This window comes from Bacillus rossius, chromosome 10, assembly GCF_032445375.1.
Source record: "Bacillus rossius redtenbacheri isolate Brsri chromosome 10, Brsri_v3, whole genome shotgun sequence".
In the NCBI taxonomy this organism is placed as follows: Eukaryota; Metazoa; Arthropoda; class Insecta; order Phasmatodea; family Bacillidae; genus Bacillus; species Bacillus rossius.
Genome location: NC_086337.1, coordinates 25,854,965 through 25,879,946, shown reverse-complemented (window position 1 = coordinate 25,879,946; position 24,982 = coordinate 25,854,965). Strand labels below are relative to the sequence as shown.

General features: G+C 35.6%; 2 protein-coding genes across 3 annotated transcripts in view; one reads left to right on the top strand and one right to left on the bottom strand.

Annotated features, from left to right (window-relative positions):
• The window catches only part of LOC134535863 (ribosome quality control complex subunit NEMF homolog), a 34,558-nt gene extending 27,372 nt beyond the window's left edge, over positions 1-7,186 (top strand). Inside the window, exons 13-17 of the mRNA XM_063375203.1 lie at positions 1,069-1,276; positions 3,121-3,293; positions 3,452-3,597; positions 5,674-5,960; positions 6,828-7,186. Coding sequence (XP_063231273.1) covers positions 1,069-1,276; positions 3,121-3,293; positions 3,452-3,597; positions 5,674-5,960; positions 6,828-7,026 — 1,013 coding nt within the window. The 3' untranslated portion in view covers positions 7,027-7,186. The remainder of the gene's footprint in view (positions 1-1,068; positions 1,277-3,120; positions 3,294-3,451; positions 3,598-5,673; positions 5,961-6,827) is intronic.
• Positions 7,187-9,611: 2,425 nt separating this feature from the next.
• LOC134535862 (uncharacterized) lies at positions 9,612-22,044 on the bottom strand. Of its 2 annotated transcripts, XM_063375201.1 has the most exons (7): positions 21,754-22,044; positions 19,675-19,772; positions 18,500-18,659; positions 15,177-15,351; positions 12,926-12,952; positions 11,008-11,206; positions 9,612-10,001 (listed from the first exon to the last, which is right to left on the bottom strand). In XM_063375201.1, the coding sequence occupies exons 2-7, from the start codon at positions 19,767-19,769 to the stop codon at positions 9,848-9,850; spliced, it is 810 nt and encodes a 269-aa protein (XP_063231271.1). In that variant the 5' UTR covers positions 19,770-19,772; positions 21,754-22,044; the 3' UTR covers positions 9,612-9,847. The 2 variants fall into 2 exon arrangements, with proteins under 2 accessions (XP_063231271.1, XP_063231272.1); XM_063375202.1 differs by lacking the exon at positions 12,926-12,952.
• Between the last annotated feature and the right edge of the window lie 2,938 nt (positions 22,045-24,982).

Below are 24,982 nucleotides of genomic sequence, written 5' to 3'. Positions count from 1 at the left end.
AAGTTGGCAACACTGCAATAGTAAGTCATGAATATTGAACACTGCAGTTTTTTTTCCGTAGACAATGCCCATTAACGTAAACACATTGTAGTTTAGCTTTGTATTTTGATTGTTGATCAACATAATGACGTCTTCAAGATCGAAAACTACATATCCTAGTGCAGTAATACATAAAAATCTGATTACAGTATTTCAATAAAAAGGCGTTCAAGTAGGAATATTTAGTAAAAGACTTTGTTTTTTTATTTCAACTTTACGCAAAAACTGATAATCAGTAATCGTAATCGATAATTGCAATTATTAGTGTAATAATCGGTAATTGTAATCGGCAAAGTATAATCGGTGCATCACTAGCACCCGCCATGATAAACGTGAACACACAGCCCCCAACAAAGTGTAACAGACTTGTTTTTCAGCCTATTTTACTCAAATTTTCGACTTTCTCTGCTAAAATTTTTGACTGTTTCTCAAAAAACGGTTGTATAAATGGAATGGACGCATCAGAGCGGTGTCGCATCGGCGGGATTCTATTGTAATTTGTTTTCTAATGCAATATTTTTTGCTTGCTTGCTTTGTTTATATTGTATGCACTTTTTCATAAATGATAATATGGAATTTGATTTTTTAAGACTACCTCAAATCTTAGTCTAGTTATCAAGAGTCAAAAATAAAATTATAGATAAACATAATTGCTTTTAAGTCTTGAAATAACATACATTCGATCCAATAATTTTAATTTATAGAAACTTATTTAAAAGTTTCAAATATAATTACTTTCTTTTACTGTCAAAATATTTCCCTGAAATGCTAAACAAACATTCCCAGAAGCACTGTAACAAACAAAAAATTTTGAATACTAAAGATTTTACGGTATTTGTGAATTTAATTTGCTTATCCATATTTATAACAAAATTACAGTAGTCAATGGTTAGTGTTTTTATAATTGTAATATATGAACAGTGAACATAAACTTAAGGAATAGTTTTATATATCCATGTGAATACATGAAATCATGTCAATATATGGATGGCTGTTGCTGTAGTGATGAATTGTGATGATTGTTTCCAGAAGCTGCAAAAGATGAAGCTGTAGAAAAAAATGCAGAAAACCCTGAGCTCTCAGATCCAAAAGAACCACAAGATAAAGAGGATGGTAGTGAAAGCAGTGATAGTCAAAGTGCTAACGAAGAGAGCAGTGATGAAGATGGCAGTGAGAACCCAAAAAAGGTCCACTTCCCAGACACTGAAGTGAAAATAGCTGTTGACAGTAGCAACCAGTGAGTGTTAAACTGTATTATTTTCTATCAATGTTGTGTATAAGCATTTATGTCTTATCGGTACTGTACATCTGCTTAAATTTAATAATATTAGGTAACGATAAAAAAAATTTTTGTCGCTCTCACATTTCTTAATAGATAGGTCTAGTGTCCCCTCAGCACTAAAGTTTTCAGACAACACATCCATTCATAATCAGGTAAGTTTCATTCATTCCTGTTAACTTGTAATACTATAGGTAGGCTAAAAGACTCATTTTTTTTATTCTCAAATGTGTGAAGCTTTTAATTTCTAGAGTAAAAACCTTTTTTCTTTTCATTTTTTTATTTTTTTTTATTCTCCTTCAGCTTTATTATGCAAAATGAAGTAAGAAACCATTGCAGAATCATTAAACTACCTTGTTTTCATGTCTGTAATATTGTGTTTCGTTCTAGTTTGGCCCGGCCAGGCAGCATAGTAGGTTACAATTCCTTAAAACACTAATTTTATTATAGTTTTCTGGAATTTTTTGGTTAATTCTTTCTACCAAAATTTTGGATGAGCTGTTCAAGGAATAAAAGAGTTCTTAAGATGATTAAAATAAATGGGTTTTTAAAAAAAAAAATTTTTTTTATTCTTTGCCAAGGTGTGGTATCTAACAACTTATATACCAAATACAGTTCCAGATGATTCTTCATACCCACTAAACAACTTGTTGCTCAATCTCAAAAAAAGAAATATATTAATTATTATATCAAGTCCTTTAGTTAACATTTTTTTTTTAACTAAGGTTAGAATTGGCCAAAGACTATATGCCACCGAGGGGGAGGGATTACTGTTGCCTAGGCTAACATCGATGCTTGGGGTCAGTTTTCTAGTTGCTTTTACCGAAATATGTATTAAAAAAAAGGTTATTTTTGGCCTGATCCTGACCAACAGACATTACATTATCCTTCTCCAAGTCACATTACAATTCGAGTTTGAGTTAGTGATGACGAACGTGACTGCATGTGGTGACAATTGAGCCATAACTGGTTGAACTACATAGTTAACTTCCCTTATAGGTAGAACAGTAGGAGGCAACTTAATGGGCCAACTAACTAATCCCAGCAAACATTATCTTTTGGGAATGGACCATACCCTCCAGTTTCAAGGTCAGCTGGATATGACAATAATTCCATGAGTTTCTGGAGAGACACATAACACCAGGATGTAGTGACTTCCTAGTTGCATGGTGATGCACTTATGTGTGTGGGTTTACCAATAGCAATTCTAAGAAATAACCAGAAAATAACTCTCGGGCAGGCATAGGGTGTCACGCCCTCATCTTTCTTTCTTTCCTTCTGAGACATTAGGTTCTAGAAAAGTTTAAGCAATGTCAACCAGAAATCCAGTACTTTAATTGATAAAAAATGTAATTTATTAACATGTTAGTTCAACTGATCAAAATCAAAACTTAAAACTTTGTCATACAATAATTAACCAAACAGTTGAAACATAGCTCAAATTTGGTGTTAACAAAAAAAAGTACGTACCATCTTTTGGAATATCTGAAAACAAAAACCTAAGGTCTTTTTTTTTTATTAATTTACTTAACAAAAATATGACCATTGAAGTATCAAATATATTCAGCTTCATCTTTAAAAGGGAGCAGAGTTACTGTAATGCTTCAGTTGTGTGAAGTTTGTTCCTGTCATTTAAGCACAAACCTATGATATAAAGGCTACTGGGCAAGTATCACAAAGCCCATTGGAGGTCCTGTTTTATTTTAAGTCCACGCACAACCCAAACATGAGACTTATTACACCGTGTTCTGCAGTGGTATTTTGAGCATTATTAAAGGTAGTGTTTCATGCTTTGTTTTCAGAATAGTCCTCAAAACAAAATCCACTTCTCTTATGAAGTCGTCTGTCCAAGATACTTCCGAACATGTAGTTTACCTGGGTGATGATAAGCCCGTTATCTTGAAGCCGTCAGCTAATTTAAAGCAGAAGAAGCCAGCAAACAAAGCTCATGGAAGTCATAAAAATACACATACAGGTATGTGCTGGAATCTGGGGTTAATAAAGAGTGCTTTATCTGCTTTAGATGTTACATCAAGTTTACAGTTGACAAATTTTTGTACAGTGTTTCTTTCGTTTGTAGATAAAGTGATTGCAGGGAATAAATTATGTAATTTTGCTTTTTATTTTATGTAGAGGAAGAGCAGACAAAACAAGCAAATAAGGATGATTCAAAGAGCAGTAATTTGAAACGTGGTCAGAAAAGTAAACTCAAGAAAATCAAAGAGAAGTATAAAGATCAAGATGAAGATGAAAGGAAATTGATCATGGATATTTTGCAGGTTGGTATCGATCAAGTTGGTTATACGTATTAAAGAAAATAGTTTTATTTTTTGTTTGTTTGGACATCCTGCATTTGAGCTGTATCAAGCCAAGTTTGCTTCAAGATTCTACTTGTGTGAACATCACAAACCTTGGATGTTAACACAATGAATCTATTTGGTTCTCATGGTGTTAAAAAATCTTAAATATTTTATTTTATAATTTTTTTTTTTCTGTAGAAGAATTACTATAAAAGGATTTAGTCATTACTCATTGCACATATATACATATCTAAACTATACTATATGTAAAATTAATAATATTAGTTGGTATATGTTAAATAATGTTGGTAAAAGTTATTTTAAGGAGGTATGTTTATATATAATTATATAAAATGCTAAAATAAATTTTCTGCAGTTAGACAATGAAAATAATTTCTACAAAGCTGATAGTGAATTGACAGGATACTTCCATTCATTTCCAGTTTCCTATTTTAATTTCTTGTTTAGGACTAATGGTACTGAAACTAATGTGGAACTGCTCTACTACACTCGGACACATGCTCGCTCATGGGCAAATATAATTTATGGAGTGAGTGTGCTTTAAGACTGGGTACTCTGAGGAACCACTACTGTGGAACTGTTGGACCTACAAAAAGCATTCAATTTTTTTTAGATTTTATCCTTTCATCTTGTATTTGTATTCCTTAAATTATTTTGAATTAGAAAATTAAATACCCAAAAAATGCAAATAATTTCCAAGTATAATAATGCAAACCAAAGTTTTTTGCTTTTAAAATTTTCAAGCGCTGTATTAAAGATCCATATATTTACATTTTATTAATATTTCTCGTGCCGAAAGCTGATTAGGATAGCCAAGGTAAATCTACAGCAATCTACTGTGCTGCCCTCTTTGTATTATTATCTTGCGAACCAGATGCATCAGACAAGTAAATGGGGGATGCTGTTACAGAAATAATATCCGAGAGCAAGGTTGGCCAACACCATCTGACAGAGCAGATAGATGAGTGACGTTCTGGAAGGACCCTTATAGTCTTAAAGGGGTTCATTAAATTTGTTCAAAGTTCACTATGTGCATTTTTTGGGTCACGTCATCTAAAACCTCTCCTTGTGTAAAATATTGATTGTATGGAAAGTGAATGATATTGTTTGGGGATATTGATAATGATTAGAATATCGTAATTAACAAACTTTAATTTATTCTAGTTAACTAACTTATTTTATTTTTTTGACATTATACTTTCTATTTTTTTTGGATGTAATACTTGCATATACAAAAAAACTTGCTGTTTCGGTGAGAAACTAACCTATAGTAGAACAAATGATGGGAAAACACAGCCACACATCCGATGATGGTGACAGACTCGATTCAACTGGCCACACATTCAACAGCCGCTAGGAGTGCTCAGATTGTGACGCCAGATTCAAAATGTCCTTATTTACAACTCATATAAAGATATGTCTGTGCAATGATCATTGCCTTGATGGTTGTTTCTTCAATGTTTTATCACTGTGCTTGCGTTTCGGAGGAATTCTGTGTGAATCCTGGCGTGATCAATCTGATTTAGGTATTCCATGGTCAATTTCTTCCGTAGTTCTCTGAGTTGAGGTTTGTGTGATTTTGCTTTCAACATGATGTTTTAACCGCGAAAAAAGTTTGGAAAAAAATAATAAAAAATACAGTCTTGAGTGATCTGATTGTGTTCTTGGTACAGTTAAAGGTCTTTACGCCGACATTCTGTGGTTCTGTACATTCTGTCGCATGGCACCAATCGAGCGGCTCGCATTCAGATGATTTTATTTTTGGGTTGATTCTGGCTGTTGATCTCGGCCGCTTCGGACGTTCTTATTTTGCCCGGAGTTTTTTTATTACTGTCGGTTTTCATTTTGGTGCAATGTTTCCTGTTTTCTGTTGCGTTACATTTATTATTTTCACACTTAGTATTCCAGTTAAAGCTACACAGGCGTTAGATAATCTGGCAGAATCTCTATCCAAGCATGGCCGTGCTGAGTTAAAGGTCTGGCTGTGTTTGTGGTGTGTGAGCTGTTGAAGTGGGCGACCGTGCCGTGTCTCAGGCGGGCAGCGGGAAGGAGACGAGGAAGAGCAAGAAGGTGAAGGAGCAGCTGAGGAGCAAGAGCTCCGTGGCGAAGGGGGACAAGAAGGCGGCCGGGCCCCGGCCGAAGCCGGCCCAGCCGCGTGCAGAGGGGGTTGACCCCGACGAGGGGGAGGGGGCGGAGGAGGAGGTGACGGTCAACACGGACACGGACATGCTGGACCTGCTGACCGCCGTGCCCGTGCCGGAGGACGAGCTGCTGTTCGCCGTCCCCGTCATCGCGCCCTACAACGTCCTGCTCGGCTACAAGTGAGTTCCAGCACAGCCTTGAGTCCTGCCACACTAAGCCCTGATTGTTACCATCATTCAGCATATTTCACCCCACCATTGCTGAGGAACAAGGTTATAAAATTCATTGCCACATTTAAAAAAAAAATTGAATTTCTCTTATCCATCTTTACTAAATTGTGTAGGAATAAAATTAAAAAATGTAAATGCAAAATAAAAAAAAATTAATATCTGTAACATCTTAAATTTATATTATTGAGGTAGTTTTTGCTATAAAGAATTTTTTTGTAACATTAAACTCTTGGTGCTTTGATTCCAATGCCTGTTTAAAATTTCGAAAGACTCTAATAAGAATATCATAATATTAAAGCGAGAGTGGGGAAAAAGATCTTTTTGTATATTATTAGACACATGTCGAAAATTCGTGATTTAAAAATAACTTTTACATGGTTTTGTGCAATAGTGATGGATATTTAACGTTAGTAGTTGCAAATACTAAAAAAAAAAAATGTAAACAAAGTAATTTTTTTAGTATATTTGGGGCTCTTTTTGCAGTGGTTGTAAACTACTTATTGTTTGCAAGAACGTCAATAGTTAAATGAGTTTATATTCGAATACTTCTTCACTATGCTTAAAAAACAATTCATTATTTTATTTTTTTTTAAATCGAATACAAATAAAAATTATTTGTTTTGATTTACGAAGTTATGAACGTTTGCACAGGCGATTTCACAAAAAAAATTGTTACTCAGATACCCTGCTGAATTGTTTCTCTTGCTGTTGTATAAATTCTGGGTCGCACCGGCTTGAACCAAACAGTCCCGTAGTGGCACATAGTGGTTGTCAGCGAGGCTCCGGCACGGACACGCGCGGGCGATGCTGTGGCAGGTACAAGGTGAAGCTGACACCAGGCACGGGCAAGAGGGGCAAAGCGGCCCGCACGGCCGTCAACATGTTCCTGAAGGAGCGCGGGGCGACGCAGCGCGAGAGGGACCTGCTGCGCAGCGTCAAGGACGAGACGCTGGCCCGCAACCTGCCGGGCAAGGTCAAGCTGTCCGCGCCCCAGTTGAAGAAGCTGCACAAGTAGCCCGCCGTCGTCACGTTGTGATTCACGCGCTTGTTACCTGCAGTATGTGTGTAAATAACTGTGTATATACCACTTTTATTGTTGCTTTGTTGATTGTAGATAAAAACAAAATATTTATACTTGAATTTTTTCCCGGGAATAAATTTTCTGATAAAAGTTACACGTGCGAACAATTTTATTACTAGGTGTTTTACCTATTTGTATGCATGTTCTTTCAAATCGTTGGGTACTGATTACTTAACACTAAAGTCATATACAGTATGCATTTTTTGTAACTGTTATACTGCTGTAGTCTATAGTTTTAATTTTTAATATTTTAAGCTTTTAAGTCTTAGGACCATGTAATTTGCCTTTGTGCATAATTTTTTATTAACATTAATAATAATTAAAGCTGGCTCAATTACTTTATTTAAGTACAGTAGAATCTCGTTATAGCGAGCACGGTAATAGCGAGAACACGGCTATAACGAGGTATTTTTGAGGAATTTACGGCGTGATCGCTTGTAGCGCGCTTTTGTTGTTTGTCTGCTTTTCTCCACCCCTCTCGCTCGCCACTAGACATCTTGCCGTTGACGCGTCACATTCTTCAGCCGTGCAGTCGGCACCTAAGTGCGTGGCTTAAAAATAGAATCACATCCTTTATTTCTTTTTTCAAACTTCCGTTAGTTATCTGTGCCGTGTGTAGACAAACTTTGAGATTGGAAGAGAAACAACGTAAGAAAGTCTTTTTTTTACAAATTAGAAATATGTATGTTTTTGTTTTTATAATCGCGTATTTTCACGTTTTTTTTTGGTTAAAAGAGATAATATTAAAAAGCCGCTCTAATGAGATGTAATTGTTTCTTGGTTAACAAAAACTATTAATTATCAAATATTGTTAATTGTTTATATTCTATTTATTATTATTTACGCGACGTCATACTGTACGCGTACGCAATACGACTGGATTCGTTGCTGCAACATAGCATGTTATGCGGTATCAGAAGTAACGAGTAACGTAACGATAGTAACGAGTATTAATTGTTATAGTAACGAATACATACGGTTACGCATTTTTTCGTTACTTTTACACCTCTAGTCGGCACTACCGTATTTATTTCCGAATCGCTAGGGCAGTTTTCTTGTAACTTTTGTTTTGGTCAGTTGTTGGGGTATCTGTCCGAGAAAGGGGTGATGATGGTTTGAGTTTAATCCCAAATTTATTTTCTAAAAAAGTTGACAGGTTTCTTTAAATGAAAAAAGTATAGTTTTCCAGCGACTATTTCGTTTGAGGCGTACGTGCGTTGCCGCAGCCGCACTCCTGCTTTTTTGTAAGGAATTAAATCGTCGCGCTACACTAGCACCACCTGTTTGCAACATCCCGAACCAACATGGCCGCCAGCAGACAGCCCGCGTCGACGATAGATAGCAGGACAATGCTGCGTCGGCCGCTTGCTGAGATGCTATACTTACGTGGCTTGGTAGGGTATTCTGGTTATTTTGACGTAATCGGTGATCGCATCCGTACTTATAGGGTATAGTTTTAAAGAGAATTCACACATCTGCTCACAGAAATTAAGATTTCGTTAATATAACCTGTTATTTTCCAATTATACAGGTTTAAACACAATTTTTATGCTATTTTCGGTTAATTTTTATTTTTTGGGGGCCAAAATTTGTCCAATTCGGTTATAGCGAGGACACGGTTATAGCGAGGATCAAACCCGGAACCGTGACACCTCGCTATAACGGGACTCTAGTGTATTTCGATAACCAACAGAGGTCAGTGTCTGGCTAAAAATGTTGCTAATTGGAATAGACGATAAAGTTGTTGCTGTATGCTTAATAGCACTGAAATACTCATTTATTTAACAGTGTAATTTGAAAACTGAGTAAGTTTTTTGTGATTGTGGAAAAAGTTGGTAAGTCCTGTTTCTTGAAGTCTGGTGTTTTTTAATATCTAGGGTAAAGTAAAAGATTCCTGCGTCAAGAAGATGTCGAAGTGCTAAGCACATTTCTTATTATGCTTTCTGACTTCTTCCATATATAGAAATTGTTAACCTTACCCTAGATGTGACAAAAACACCATACTTCAAGAAACAGGGTTTACAACTTTTTCCACAAACCCAACAACATACGAGGTACATATATAAGTATCCAAGAACTTACAATCAGAATCACCCAAATTGGAAGTTTTAAAATGTTTTCTATAGTATTCAGTTGATACTATGTACGTTTGTACTCCTATTCATGGGTATTATTTGTTTCATTTTTTCCACGCCCAATTACTGCACATCAGGTAGTAGTTTGATTTGAACATTTCTCGTACTTCTAGGTGACCTGGGTATAATTTTTTTTTGAATGGTTGAAAGTTTAAATTTTATTGGATGTGAAATATTAAAGCCATGAATGGAAGCCACATAGGACTATAGTATGTCATATAACCACATGTAGTCAGGAGCATACGTAGAATTTAATTTTTTTTGTTGGCGGGTGCGGGGGGGAGAGAGGGAAGGTAGATAAAACTACAATGCCCACTGTTTGCTTTCAATAAGTATATACTATTATTTTTAAACTACATAGGCATGGCTAAAAAAAAACCACAATTTTCTTACAAAATAAACTTTATTTAAATACTGTTTGTACATACATGTATTGACAAATTCTAACATGATCATCCTGATAGCATAAAGAGTATTTCATCAGAATGAGCAGAAAGTGCCAAAATCCTCACGTAGGCCCCTCATATCTTGCTAATTAAGCTCGTGGGTGACTGTTTCACTTAATGAAAGCTGGAGCTCACGGGTGGGCCGGCCGGCCGGCCGGCCAGGGACGACACAGTTCACTCGGGCAGGATGCTCTTCAGCGCGATGTAGACGGTGTCCTTGTTGAACGGGCACTTGGGGAACGTCGCCCCGCAGTTGGCGCCCTGCTGACCCATCTCCAGGGCCTGCTTCAGACTGGAGCCGTCCAGCATCACTGACAGCATCGTGTTTCTGGAACACAGACCGGCGTTTACACGCACGGCTCTGCAGAGCTGACTTGGGTTCTTAAACATCTTGTCTCTCTTTAATGAAATTAGAAATTTGGCAGGATTGGGGCGAATAATTCTGTAGCCATGTGCTCATTTTACGAGGCAAGGTGTTTGCACCTAAATATGCCAGGATTCATGACTAGGGATACCAGTAAACGAAAAAATAAAATTGACCAATCAATAGCGGTGTTAAAACAAAGCAGAAGTGGTGCAAAAAGTCTGTACTAAAACATAAAATTTATGTTAGTTCTAAAATTTGGTACCAATGTTCAATACAATATGTTTCTCTCTTCCCCCCACTATTCGCAAAAATGTCAAGTTCCAATTCAAGATTCATGAGAACTTACCGTGCTCCGTAGCATTTATGTACATGCTATCTTGGAGGCTCCATCTTAATTCTGTGTGTATAGAATTACAGTGCATAACTAACCCTTATCACTAGGGACACCTGTATTTCGTGAATATATTTTGTGTCTAGGTACATCGCAAAACACCGTAGTTTTTTTCTTGTAGTTATTGGCTGTGGTCGGCGAGAGGTGTTTTCCCGCACTTGACGGGGCCAATGGGAATGTGGATATCATACTGCTGCACGCACACGATTCGCCATTACTCTAAGAAAAAGCTACAGTGTTTTGTGACATACCTTGACACGAAATGTATTCGCAAAATACAGGTGTCCCTACTTATCACATTACGTTTGTAAATATAAAAAAAATAAATAAACATATACTCCCAGAATAATTTAAGAAATAACTTTGATTCATGTCTGAATTGGTGTATTCTTAGTTGTAATTTTACTCCCCCCCCCCCCCCCCCCCCCCCCCAAACTTCCTTTTCATGTCCCATCTTGATGGCTCCGTCTGGAAGCTGTAGCTTCTATTTATTTGAAAATTCAGAGATGGCCACTTTGTGGTCGGTGCTCTCCGAGAGCAAACGTAGGTGGACGCGTGCGAAAGCGGGAAGCCCACCTGGTGACCGTGTCGACGATGGAGTCGAGGCTCGTGGCCGACCCCTCGGCCACCTTGTGGGTCGCGGACTTGACGTATGAGCACACTGCCCGCTGCATGCACGACGTGGAGTCGATGTTGTGCTTCGACAGGGCGTCATCCACTTGGGTCAGGAGGCGCATGACGCCCGAAGTGATGTTGGTGGGCGCGCTCTCCTCGCCTGCAACACAAGGCGCGATCCCCCGTCACGCTCAGGACTGGCCAAAGCTCCGTACTTCATTTGTAAGCTGAGACAAAGCAAATATTGCAACAAAAAAAAAAAAAATTCAGTTTGAAAAGTTTGGCACAATTTTTTTAGTTGTACTCTTAACAGATATTACTAAGATATGAACATTACTATGAGCTAATTTAAGATTTATAATTATAGTCATTATTATCATTATTTCAGCACTCGTGCACCTGTCTTGAACACATCAAAATTGCGTAGTATTTTTTTTATATAGAACATATCAATGAATTCACCGTACTATTATTTTTAAAGGTAGGGAGAGTTAAGGTCCTAAGCCAAAATATATTGATATATTTGAATTTTACAAATATAAAATAAATATTTTTATTTTTTTGAAGCTTTGGCCATTCCTACCTAGGTATGTATGTTGTGTGGTCGCTTGTGCTCTTAAAAGATTGTACCACTGTGTTAAAAATAAATATTTGTGTCTTGTTACTCGAGATAGTGTTAATCTCAATGTGGTGGAGCTGACATACCCAAGGCCTAGACTTGTAGTTTCCCATTTTCCAGCCAGATTAGGGGGTCAAGCAGTGACGGACTGCTTTTGGTAGGGGAAGCAGAGATACCCAGTGGAAACCCACGACTTGGCACATTCCAGCATGTTTCTGTACTCACGAAGACCAGGATCGCTTTGGCTAGGGATGTATGGGCTAACTACATTTTACTACATATTATCAGCATTTGGTTGTTCAATGCAGTGTAGCTCATGCTGTCATTAAAGAGTTTGGAATCACATTCATGAAGCATGTAGTTTTTTTGATGTCCAATTTAAATTTTAAAAGGTTGAGCATTCTTACTGCTAACCAACTGATATATGTTGATGGTGATGGGGTTATGATCTAGCTACCATCCATCAGCCCACAAACTTGTCGTTAATAGTTAAGGTTTGGTCACTAATGCCATGTTGGTGATTTCATTTTCTTGTCATTATTACTATTTGAGGGCTTTTATAAATATTGATAAGTATTGTGCTTTTAAGCAAATACTTAGTATGTATTAATACATTTAAGTATATCTTATTGCTATAATATTATTAAATACATATCTCAGTCCGTTGGTTTTTCATATTTCATACTAGGTAGATATGTTATCCTTATTATATTATTCTTTAAATTTTATATTACTAAATTTTGAAACTGACCTACCAATAAAAAATACAATTTCATTAATTTAAAAATGTCTCTGTTTTTGCTTTTAAATACTAAATAAATTTTGTTGCAAGTACAATGTAGAGATAAATTATCAAAAAATCATTCACCAGGTTAAATAATTTTTTAAATAAGCAGCTGAAATTTTCATATTTTTTTTAATGTTTGGTTAAATTGACAGTGTGTAACGTGTTTATCCTACCCCAATATGCTTGCTTTTTTCGGCAACTGCATTGTATGGTTTTCTGTTAACGTTCTAGGTATAATGTGTACGGAGTTAAGAATTCTTTCTTGTCTTCTGCTATACAAACATTTATGCCCACTTTTATATCCATGGGTATAACAGAATGTATTGCAGAAAATGGGTATTGTGTGGGGCTGGCTTTAGGAACTAAATTTCAAGCCAGTATTAGATCTTGTTTGTCAGGTTTATCTGACTAACATTTTTCAGTTAAAAAACTAAGTTGGTGCAGGATTGCCAAAGTTGTGTAATGTTACGTACCAAGAGGCTGAAGATCTCTGGGTTGACCTGTAAAAAGACGGAAGGAAAACAGGTATTCCGATCCAAAAATTTCAATGAAAAAGAAAAAAGAAAACTAAACATTTCTTCAACACACATTACTGTATTAAATGGTAATAATGGTAGATTCCAAACATGTAGCTGTTTAACGCGAACATAAGTCACACGTGTCACTGCAGCACTGCAGCAATTAGAAAAATCTTTTTACTTATCTCATGGTGTGTGTAATTTTTGTTTAGGTGTTCTGTATTCAGGTAAATAAATATAATTAAATATAAATAGAAATAATTATTTATATATATGTTTTCCTTATGTGCTTTTGTACCTATGCAAATGTTGTTAACATAATTTGAATGTGAATGAGTTGCATCATAGAAGGTGTGGACTCAGACATTTAGACAAGAACATGTCATAGTAATTCTGGGCCTATATTTTGCAAAGGATGGAAGATGGTAACTTACAGAAGATAGAATAATACGGCTCTAATCTTTGCCCTCTCTTTGGCTGGTAGGAATAGAGCAAGGTGTGTTTTTATCCATGAGCGAGTAAGTTTGGTATGACTGCTATTATGCGAATTATTGAAGCCGAAGCCACACAGAAGGCTACGCTATGTTAACTATGTTCGCGATGTCGGAGAGACGCATGCCGTGGGATTCCAGTGATGATTCCGACAATGATAATATTCTGCTGGCGCTCTGTATGTAAACTTAAAAAGAAATGGGTTCATGAAGATGATATAAAAAAAATAATAATAATTTAAAGAATTTCATAGCAGTTTCTTGTGAGGACAAAACCAAAATAATGGATTATTTAAAAATAAATACAACTTAGTTTGATAGCATTCCCTTGATATCAAATCCCTGGCATTGTTCTGCATATATTGCGTCATATGTTCTTCCATCTACATATTTATTCCATGAACATGATAGTTTCGTAAATCTTCAATACTTTTCCATCTACAAGACCATCTATAAAAAGCCCAGCCCAGAAGTACAGCACTATTTCACGCGAAAACAGATGTTTTTTGGTTATCTGATGCACGTGCGCAAAGTCAGCGACGTTTAGAAAAATAGCCGTGAACCAAACACCTGGTGACCGCCAACATAGAGAACACAGCGAACACAGCTTGGTATAGCCAGTGACTCCTGAGATGCAGCTGGCAATATTTTACTTGCGTAGCAAACACAGCGCCCTGTGTGGTCGAAGCTTAATTAGGTAATTTAATCTTGATTAACACGAGAAAGTTTTTTACCAAAGATTCCGGGCCTCTGTCACACTCATGTGGTGGGTATGAAGGGTTTGGTTTCAACATCCCAGCGTAACTTCAGTTTATGGGCATCGAGACTATATCCAAGTGGTTCAATGCCCATCCTGTCATCTCAAACCTCTATGCATAATCTTTTGATTTAAGATTTTTTTACGATAAAATAATTTATATTAAATTGATCAAAAAACAGGCACTTTCAGAACATTAAAAAAATTAGCAAGCATTTGTGTTTTAAAAGTGATTCAATAAGAGATGCACAATATAAAAAATTAAATTAATTTTTCTGATCCATGCACTTTAGTACAATTTTATGTCCATAAATGACATTCCTTGAATTTAAAACCTGATGATATTACTATTTTGTGATTTGAATTAAGTTTAGGTTAACTTCTGCTTAATTCCATGATATAACTTGCATTTCTGTGCAATTATGTGTATTAACTTGCATTTCAGTGTTATGTGGTGTTTGACTTTTTTTTTTTTGTTTTATTTCGGTTTTATCACAATTCGCCATATAATCTTGTCCCTAATAATGTGTTAACAAAATGAGCTGTATATTCGTATTGAAATGGTATAATGCATAGAATTACTTTATCTATTTTTATATCTGGCCATATATTTCTCTGGAATACGACAGGACACACTTTTGACACCTAGAAAATCACTGACTTAGAAGAACTACTAATACAAGCGAACGTATCATAAATTGAAGTGCATCTTAAATTTGTAACTGAGCGTTTTCTTTTAGAGAAACTTGATCAAAAGAGAACCAATTGCATCTTTGAATCAATGGTGGTTTATCTTTGCTTGAAATACAGTTTATATTGATTTGTTTAAAATTAGCTTGTAGATTTGGTTGTTTGCGAAACATTTATTTAGAGGCATTGGCAAAACCGTTATTGTCCGGTGCTACTTGCGAACTAGGTGTCGCCCACGAGTCGTTGCGGGGAGTTGCGCGGTACTCACTGCGACCGTATCCGCCGTAGCCCCCGTACGTGTGGTAGCCCTCGTGCACGGGCTTCTCGACCACGGTCAGCAGCTTGGGGATGATGAGCACTGCCCCCAGGCCGATGAGGGCGCCCAGCACCACGCCCCCCAGGTCGATCTTCAGACCGCCCGTCTGCACCCCGGTGCCGTAGCCCTGCAACCCGTCACCGGGCACACTCCAGTCACAAGCAAGTCACCAGTCGCACAGAAGATCCTTGAAGCCCCGAAGGCTCTTACGTGCTTATTATCAATGCTTTTCAAGTCGAAGTGAAGAAGAAATACTTTCAAACCATATCAAAGCTCGGATCTAACTTTTGTACCATGCACTGCAATTTAAAATAAATTTATACAATATTTTTTAAGTTCAATATATGTTTTATCAAAATAATAAATAAAATACTTATAATTATTTAATTAAATATATACTATCCCTGGATAGTTATATTTTGTATTGAAACATACATACATATATATATATATATATATATATATATATATATATATATATATATATATATAGTTAATTGTACAAAACCTGAAATAATAGGCATTTCTATCTACATGAATGTGTTTTAACACTATATTTAACTAGTATAATACACTGCAAAATGCAGTCGCAGATTAAGAACATTAATTTTCTGATGTGTGTTGATCTAACAATTTTTTTACTTACAGAATAAAACTCATGATCGTTACTGTTTGTTCCATTCAAACACTAAATGCTTTGCACATTACTACATACGTCTACTACGTTTGGGGAAAAAATTTTGTTTAGGACATTTGGTTATTTAACCATACAATACAAGGAAATTTTATTTTTTATGGTAGTGAAATGCAACCATTATATTATTTAATTTTTTTAATTATTTTGAGGTCCTAATTTGAATGTTTGTTCAAAAATATAATTCTATAGATTTATAAAAAAACAAAAAAAAATAATTAAGGGATATAATTTCATAGCTTAAACCAACAACCAAAAAAATTAGAACGTTAAATAATGTTGAATAATTTTATTGGCTAGATTTTTTTAAATATGAGCTAATTAAATTTTTGAAATACTTATTGAATCTAGGAAACAAAATTATATATTTTTTTCTCCTCAATATTTCTGATCAGTATTTCTTTATCAATAAGTATTCTTAATTTTACATTAATGCTGTGCGCGAAGCTGGTTGCAAACACCTTGGGAACCAAAACTTTAAATACTATTAAAAGGTAATTTTTATATTTAATAAACATATTTTTAATTACACCATAAAATTAATACTTAAACCTTAGAAACATGTCACATTTATACTTCTTCCGTATCCTACTAGCAGATTACATATCATTCATTTTATCTCCATTACTCTGGTTTCCGCCAGTTAACTACTACAAGAGTACACAACAAACCCCCTTAAGGACACTTCTAAATAGCAAATAATCATTTGTTGTACTTGCCCAATATATGCACTAATGTGAATTTGATTACTATACAGATGTCCATAAAAGAATGTTTCAGTTATACATTTTTAGAGTATCAACTGTAAGCATTGTAGAGTTTTGGTTCAAGGTCATAATTGAAAAGTAACTTGAACAGGTTTAGATAAGCATATATGCGTGAGTACAGCTTTGTTGTTCTCTTGCTTGCAGCGCCATCTATGCAAAAATGGCGACCCCTGAGCATTAACCATTTTGTGTTCTGCAAATTGCTAAGAGTTAATCTGTAATTTAATCCCTCCCCATTGGAATCTCTTTGTCACTGTCCCTGACCATTGGATTGGTCGTAATGGTTGAGATGACAGAGCTCTTTATTGCTAGCCTTCATGTTCACCTGACATAACACCATGCAATTTTTTCCTTTAGGGCTTTATCAAAGATTGTGTCTACGTTCCGCCGCTACGTAATGATTTGCCAGAGTTAAGACACAGAATTGAAGAGGCTATTGCTTCCATTACTCCGCAAGTGTGGGAAGAATTGGAATTTAGGTTGGATGTGTGCCATATAACTAAAAATGCACATATTGAACGTTTGTATGAAAAACTAGATTCACCATCAATTTTATGTATGATTTGTTGTAAATAGTCTAAAATGTTCTTTTATAAAATATCCTTGAAACTGGGACATTCTTTTATGAACACCCTATAGTTCTCTCCCTTCTCATGTCAGTGAACAAAATATTCTTGTGGCTTAAGAAAAACAGCAGAACTGATAAAACAATTGAACATACATATAAGGTCTCAATGGGTATTTTTTTTATAGCAACACAAAGTTTATAGCTATAATTTAAATAGTTTCTTATTATACCAAACATTGATATTGGCTTTCCAGAAAAGTTGTGCTTGTGAGATTTGAGAAAGGCTTTTTAAAATTATTCTTATTATGGATTATTATACTGTTATTATAAATTGTAATTTGTATTGCATAAGCTAGTTTTGAAGGGTGTAAAACCATATACTTTTTTTTATACACCTGGCACATCTGGTTTTCCTTCCCTTTATGTACCTTGAACATCCCGATAATCAGTACTTGTGGAAGACCAGGGGAGCAAAACCTATCAAGGGATGAGTTAATGTTACTCAAACATTAAATTAATATATTTTATTTATGGGATCAAGTTTAAAGTCAAAACTCAAGTTGGTTTTCACTCTCAGTCCTTTGTAATCACTAGCCCCAGTTTCTGCTGAATGGGCTGCAAAGTGCTCAACACAGAACCCAACACCCAAAGGAAATCTTATGCAGTATACTTATAGCATCCAGGAAACATTTACAACTATGATGTGATTTTGCAAAAATCATCTAAACTTCTGTATACGTTATAGGGGAGAATTCTTTGAGAGCATTTTGAGCCAAAATTAAAGCAAGTGAAAAAAATTTTTTTTTTTAATTTGCCTGGTTCTGGAACTCTTTGGCCAAGCCTTGTGTTCGGAAAATAGGCTTAAGGTATTTAATGAAAATGCCATTATTTTTAGTTTTTGTTCAAAACAATTTGTTTATATTACAAATTTACCGAGCACTTCCAAAAATGGTTGCTTTTTAAGAAACTCTTTTTGATTATTGAGAGAGTTGTTGCTGCAGTGATAACACCTGGACTCTCATTTTAAACGACCCGAGTTGAAATACCAGTACGGCCTTCGTGACTTTTGTTTTCCACAATTTCCCAAAAATTGCTAGGATAGTTCCTGACAATGGAAAAAAATATTTTTTTCTTCTTCTTTATTTGCCACTATAACGGGACTTACTGTCAAGGGTAAGAATGTTTATATAAACATGACTCCAAATACGTAGTCGCAGAAACCACAAAGTATTCACGCATTGTTCACCTGTCCAGAGCCGCCGTAGGAGATGAAACCAAACTTGGGTTCTTTCGTGAGCTCTTTGCCGTGAGCGACCGCGCCTGTTTCAATCTCGCTTCTCACCAGCCGGCCAGGCAGGTTCTCTGGGTCCGCCTGCTGCTCGCTCAGGTACGTGGGAACGAAGCCTCTGCAACATCCCCACGCCATATCCTCTTAGGCTATGCACACGGAGAACCACCATCATGACAGTAAGGTAACATGGATTGGCATACAGAGTATTGATTTCTCTTGGAGTAGGCCTACCTGGAAATGCAGTTATCCTACACCCATTTCCTCCATGGAAGTTTATGTTATGCGGCCGTGTGAATATCCAATGGTTATGTCGAATAATTACTGTAATTAATTTTTTAAACTCATAATTTTTTTTTTAAACTCAAAATCAATTAAACAAAAAGTTTTAAAATAAACTTATGTTCAAGTACCTAATAAACATCAGTTAACTTTATATGTAATTATGTACTAAACTAGTTGAGAGTCATTTACATTCTTCTCTTAGGTAAAAAAAATGAATACTTAAGCCATTCCAGTAATTACAAATTTTTTTTTAATAATGAAATTGTACAGACTATTCTCTTGATACAAGATGCTGAGGAATTTTCAGTGAGTTCGATTTTAAGCCAGACCTCCAATGTTTGACAAATAATGATGTGAGGTAATCATAAAATAGAAGGTGATAATTACTAATCCATAAATTTTAAAGTTAAAATGTCTGTTACTCAATCACCTATTTGGCTTTAAACAGATTTGGAAAAAATTTGAAACAGAGGTAGCCCTTACACTGAATTCACAAATATGTAGGCTCCATATTTTATGAAATTTCACCCCTACAAGAGGGAAAATAGGTTGGATACAGTCTTATTAAAGAAACTCATAATTGGTTCACCACTAATCATTAATTATAAACATACAGACAGTGGGTGTTCTCTTTTTCCGCGAAGCAAAACCCTATCATTCTGGTCCTACTACTTACCAATTAAAAGATAACTGTGAAAATAAGATTTTTGTGTAATCACAACTTTAGTACTAAATAGATTCTGATAAAATTTAGATTAGTGATAGCAATATACTGTATTAATGCATATGCTATTTATGTCATTACGAAATTCCATTTTTTTAGGAGGGTGTAGGGGGATAATTCTTACCCTGTTACATCGTATTTTTTGGGTACTGCATGGCAGACGATGCTGAAAAGCACTAACAGCAGCAGTGATGTGGTTGACAAAATTTGGCTCTTCATTATCTGCAAGAAAACATATGTATCACTGATTTACGTGGTGCAAGATATGGCTACATGAGACCTGCACCACAAACCCTGACATACGTGATGTTTGCTTGACTTAATATTATTATTATCCTATTCAGTAGAGTTATTCTAGTTGATTATTTGATAGTTTTAAGTTTATAGTTACTTAACAATTTGTTAGAAAGATTTAAATATTGTGTTAATTTTTATTAAATAAGACTTCCTAAATTAATATTGTTCCTTTTTGAAAGACTGATTACATTTAAAGAATAAATATAAATGATAAACTGTGAGTAATTTTTGTTAATTATATTTTTTTTTTTAGATTTGGTACAATTTAGGGTTCTGGTGGTACAGTTTAAGATACTGGTTGCGTTAATTGGGTCGAATGACAACCTTACATAAATAATTATTTTGTACCAGTTCCGACTATGCTACAATACCAACATATTAATATTATCTAGCTACTGAATCAAGCTACATTATGAGTCATATATCATTTTTATAGCTTGATAAGATTCGGTGATATGTGTCATTAAAACAAAAGTGGTTCAATATAGGTTACGCTCCCCTACATATCCCCCCTTCTTTTAACGTGTTCCCATTTGATCGCTAGCGCATGCACTGGAGTGGCGTCGCCGCTGACGCACTCTCCTCTTCGACCGGTTCCCCCACCACGTACCTAACTATTCCCCTCATGCTATCGGAATTTTCGTAACGATCTAAAATTGTAGTCCCGTCAGCAAAGTAGTTTCACTTCAAAAATAATAAAACTTGTTATAATAATCGATGGAATACAAAGTTTTAGCCTTTCAAATTATCTTAATATATACGATATCTGCCTTGACGAAGGCAACATTTCCATTCTAAATGTTAAAAAAATATATATAACTAAAAAAAACTTTGGAAAAATTATGAATTATTTCGGTTCCTATATCTTCCTCATTAAACGTAAATTAATACAGGAGTGGATTATTTAGGGTGTAAAGACTCATCGACGTTGTGGTGATTAAGTAGATGATGGTTGGGGGGAAAAAAAGGGGGGAGGGGGTGTGAAATGAGCAGAAGCGAAAGCAGAATTTCATTTCGGGCGGGATTGAATCACTTTGCTTTCAATTTGTTGGTGGGAATTATATATATATATATATATATATATATATATATATATATATATATATATATATATAATATTTTTTGACGTGACAACGTCTAATAAATCGATGAACGCCGGCTGCACGCACGAAAAAGTGTCCCGTTACGCACGATGTCCCGTTACGCTGTGTCCCGTTACGCACGATGTCCCGTTACGCTGTGTCCCGTTACGCTCATTGTACGCTTGCGCCGCATCTATCTCTCTTCCACTCGACTGTTTATAAAGTGAAGTGAAAAGTTAATGTGGTTTTCATTGCTTATTACAACAACAATTTCGGCAATAAAGATTAATTATTCTTGCATTTTGAAAATCTGATTACTAGTATAATTTCAAGTATTTATTCTTTTATTATTAAAATAAAAACGATTCAATTTTATTCATAAAGTATGCAATCATTTCATCAATGTTTTGTTATGACATTGTCACGTTAAACTATCGTCCGTAAACCGACTTTACAGACAACCAATTTTTTTGTTTTCGTGGAGAGGGTGTTGGAGCGAACACCCCCCCCCCCTTCCTTCCTTTTTATGCGTTCACCCGCGACGTGCTTAATTTTCCAGAATTAAATTAGATTATACCTATACTTAAAGATAATATTCTGAAATTTTTAAAAATATTTTGTACCAAAAAAATACACGTGATTTATTGGGTGGGGGGGGGGGGGGTAGTCTGAAACCTCACCACAAATCACTAGGGGGGAGGGGGGGGGGTTAAAAATTTTCTAAAAAAAACATCACGTGATTAATGGACGACCCCTTAGGAAAAAAAAACTCCGGGCCTGACAGACGCGCGTCTGGAGACGACGTCACGACGGCAGCAACTCACCGCGGGGGACGCCTGGCTGACGGTGCGTGGGCAGGCGGTCTCGTCGTCCGGGCCGGAGGCTCTGGTGTGTGGTAGTCCTCGTCCCGGGGCTTATATGCCGTCCCCGCCGTCTCGCCGCGCCGCCGGGGAGGACAATTCTATTGTCGCCGGCGACGGGCGACACTTTCCCTCCAAGTCCCCCGGGACAGCGTCCACGCACCGGAGACTCTCTTCCTGGTGCGTCTTCGCGGGCAGCCTTCTTCTCCACAGACGAGAGAGCCAAACTCCCGGTCGTTAGGGACCGGAAAAATTCGCGGGTTCAATGACCTCTAGGATGAACTTTATAGTTCTACGTACACTCGGTCAAATGTCGCCCTCTCGTTGGCTGCTGTCTTGTGAAGGTTTTCCCAATGTAGCGGCCTGTGATTCGACACATCTTCGGTTTGAGTGTTTCTCATTGGCCCAGAGTCATCCAGGTGGGTTGTGAGCCAATAGCAGAGGCAGCACTGAAGTATAACTACTTATTTGAATTTCAGGCCGTCGTGAAATGAATCCGCGAATTTTTTCCGGTCTCTACCGATCGTGCATCTTCGGTTTTGTTCATTGTAAATAAATTTGGCGGTGTTGATAAAAGGATACTAATGGTCAATTAGGTTAGGTTAGCTACATTATAAATACTTAAAAAAAATTGTGGACGGTTGATTTGGTTAGGATAGTTACATTAAAGATACGGGAAAAAAAACATGAACTTCGGGGAACTTCGGGTTTTGACTCTCTCGTCTGTGAAAAGAAGGCTTCATGGTCCCACCAGAAGGTCACTGCCCTGGACTTGCGCGCAGCGCACAGCCGAGATGCTTCGTTTAGTTGGAAGTATCACGCAGACTATTATTCAGATACAAACGTTTACGTATATTTGATTTAATAAAATTAGAACCTCTTGTGTCCCCAGGAAAGAATCATAAAAAAAAAAGGCCCTTTTGACACTGAAAGGTTCAAGGTTTAGACGAAATGGAGATATGGTAGGTTTTTTTTTTTTTTTTTTTTTTTTTTTTTTAAGTTATACTTCTTTAGGTGCGTTATGAAAAACATAAAAATGACGAGAGTGAACTTTTACGATGCGCGCGCACCATGAAACGAAAATTTCACAGAATGAAAAAAAAAAGCTACATACAAATAAAAATTATATATATATATGTTCTTTTTAATCTTATAGGTACTTCAGTGATTGATATTGAATACTGGTCCATATAATTAAAAAAAAAAAAAAAACACTTATTCATTGCGAATATTAGTGATGTAAAATTGTGTTTATAAACTTTTTCAAGTGGATTTTCAAGATTACATATTTATGTAGGTAATTGAGGCTATGTTTCCATATGTATAACGATGTCAGGTTGCTTGTTATCTTCCATTGTCGCTGGCAGGGAGTGTCTGTGGAAGGTTTAGTAGTCTTCTGGCCATTTTCATGGGAGTTTTTGTGAGGTTGTGTTCCCGTATGTATAATTTATTTGCATTATAAAATATCACATTATTTTATAAATAAATTATATTAATAAATTATAATGACCATTTAGCATATTTATTGCTTTTTATTATTAAATAAATTTACTATCATTATTTTACTAAATACAATTATTAATTTTATACATTTGTTGATATTGAGTTTTAAGTAGTTATTTTATTTTTTAAATTTTATTGATTTTATTATTTTATTTATAAATTATTTGCATGCAAAATTAGTTTTTATTCTACCAAGTAAGTATAAATGCTAACGCTATAACTTCGAACACGCGTACATAAGTCTACGCACAAGTTTTTTTTATCAGTCATATGTATACAGTAATTTTCCTCTTATTTTGAACGTCAAGTGTGCAAAATAATAATTATTAAGTACCGTAATTCTTTTTTATGGGTTGGAAAAGAAGGATGTGGTGTGTTTAGTTTTCGAAATCTCATGTAGAAAGTCGCCTTATTCTTGCTTTGAAACTTAAGAATGTAAAATTTCATCAAGCTCTGAGTAAAACTGTTTATTTTTATAATAATTACAAACCCACAGACACTATCGTAGAGCTCAGCGTCATGTCGAGAACAGTTGATAAGCCAGTAAATGAAGGTTGTGAATAAAAATATAAGTCTTGTTTTTGAGTAATAGGTATTTGTTCCAAGGTTTTAAAATCACAACCGGCGTCATGTTATTAGATACTGTGACAACACATATTCGTGTTTTACTTAGTGATATATATATTTTTGCTATAAAATCCTGAATAACACTAATATTAATTACAATTAAAAATAAAATTTTCTATAATTTTCAAAAAAAAAAATCCTTGTACGACGTTTTGGCAAAAAAAGTACAATGCTAACTTAGCCATTTATTTTGAGGATAACTCATTTAAGCAATGTTTTTAACATGTAACAATATTCACCGTATCTTAAAACAATATATATACCTTATATATTTTTTTTGCAAAAGACCACATTTTTAATCAATTTCCAGCTCTAAAATACATACCTAATATTTAAAAACTCAGCGATCAAATTCAATTAGTGTGTGCGAGATAGATGTGAGGATATTTAACGTAAGTTAGAGTGAAACAGATAGTGAAATTCATAATTAAAATAAGCATTTACTGATTTTTTTTTTAATTATTTGAAAGTAAATGTTCCAAATTTTTTTCATCGGACTCAACGCACTTATAGTAATTTGAAAGCTCCAAACAAGTGTAGTGGAGTTTCTGTTGGACAATAAATAACAACGTTTTTTATCTTGAAATATTTCTAACAATTATTATTTACCAGCGTAAATATAAAATTTACTTTGTCTATCTTTAACTTTCCTTATCGTACACAAAAGACTGCCTGCAAAACTTAAGTCCTATCCAAATCTAATCACTGAATTTGGTGTTCCATCGCAAAAAGTAAGTCTGCGCGAGCCTCATAGCAAATTCAAAAATTAAATTACTGTCTCATAACGGACCTTCTTCCTGCAGTCAAATGGCACTAGCTATGCGATAGGCGCAGACCACGTTTGCATTTATGGTCACAGTAACGTTTGCAGACTTTGGATTTTTTTTTTTAAATTTAAATTGTGGGGTTTGAAAAGTTATACATTCGGTGACGGGGGTGGAAAAGGGGGGGGGGGGGGTCAAAATGATTTGCCATCGGACACTCAGTCTCTCAATGGCCCTGTCACAGAGACACGGTGATCTGTGCTAACTTGATGATTTCTGGTGCCATTTTTCAGTGAACT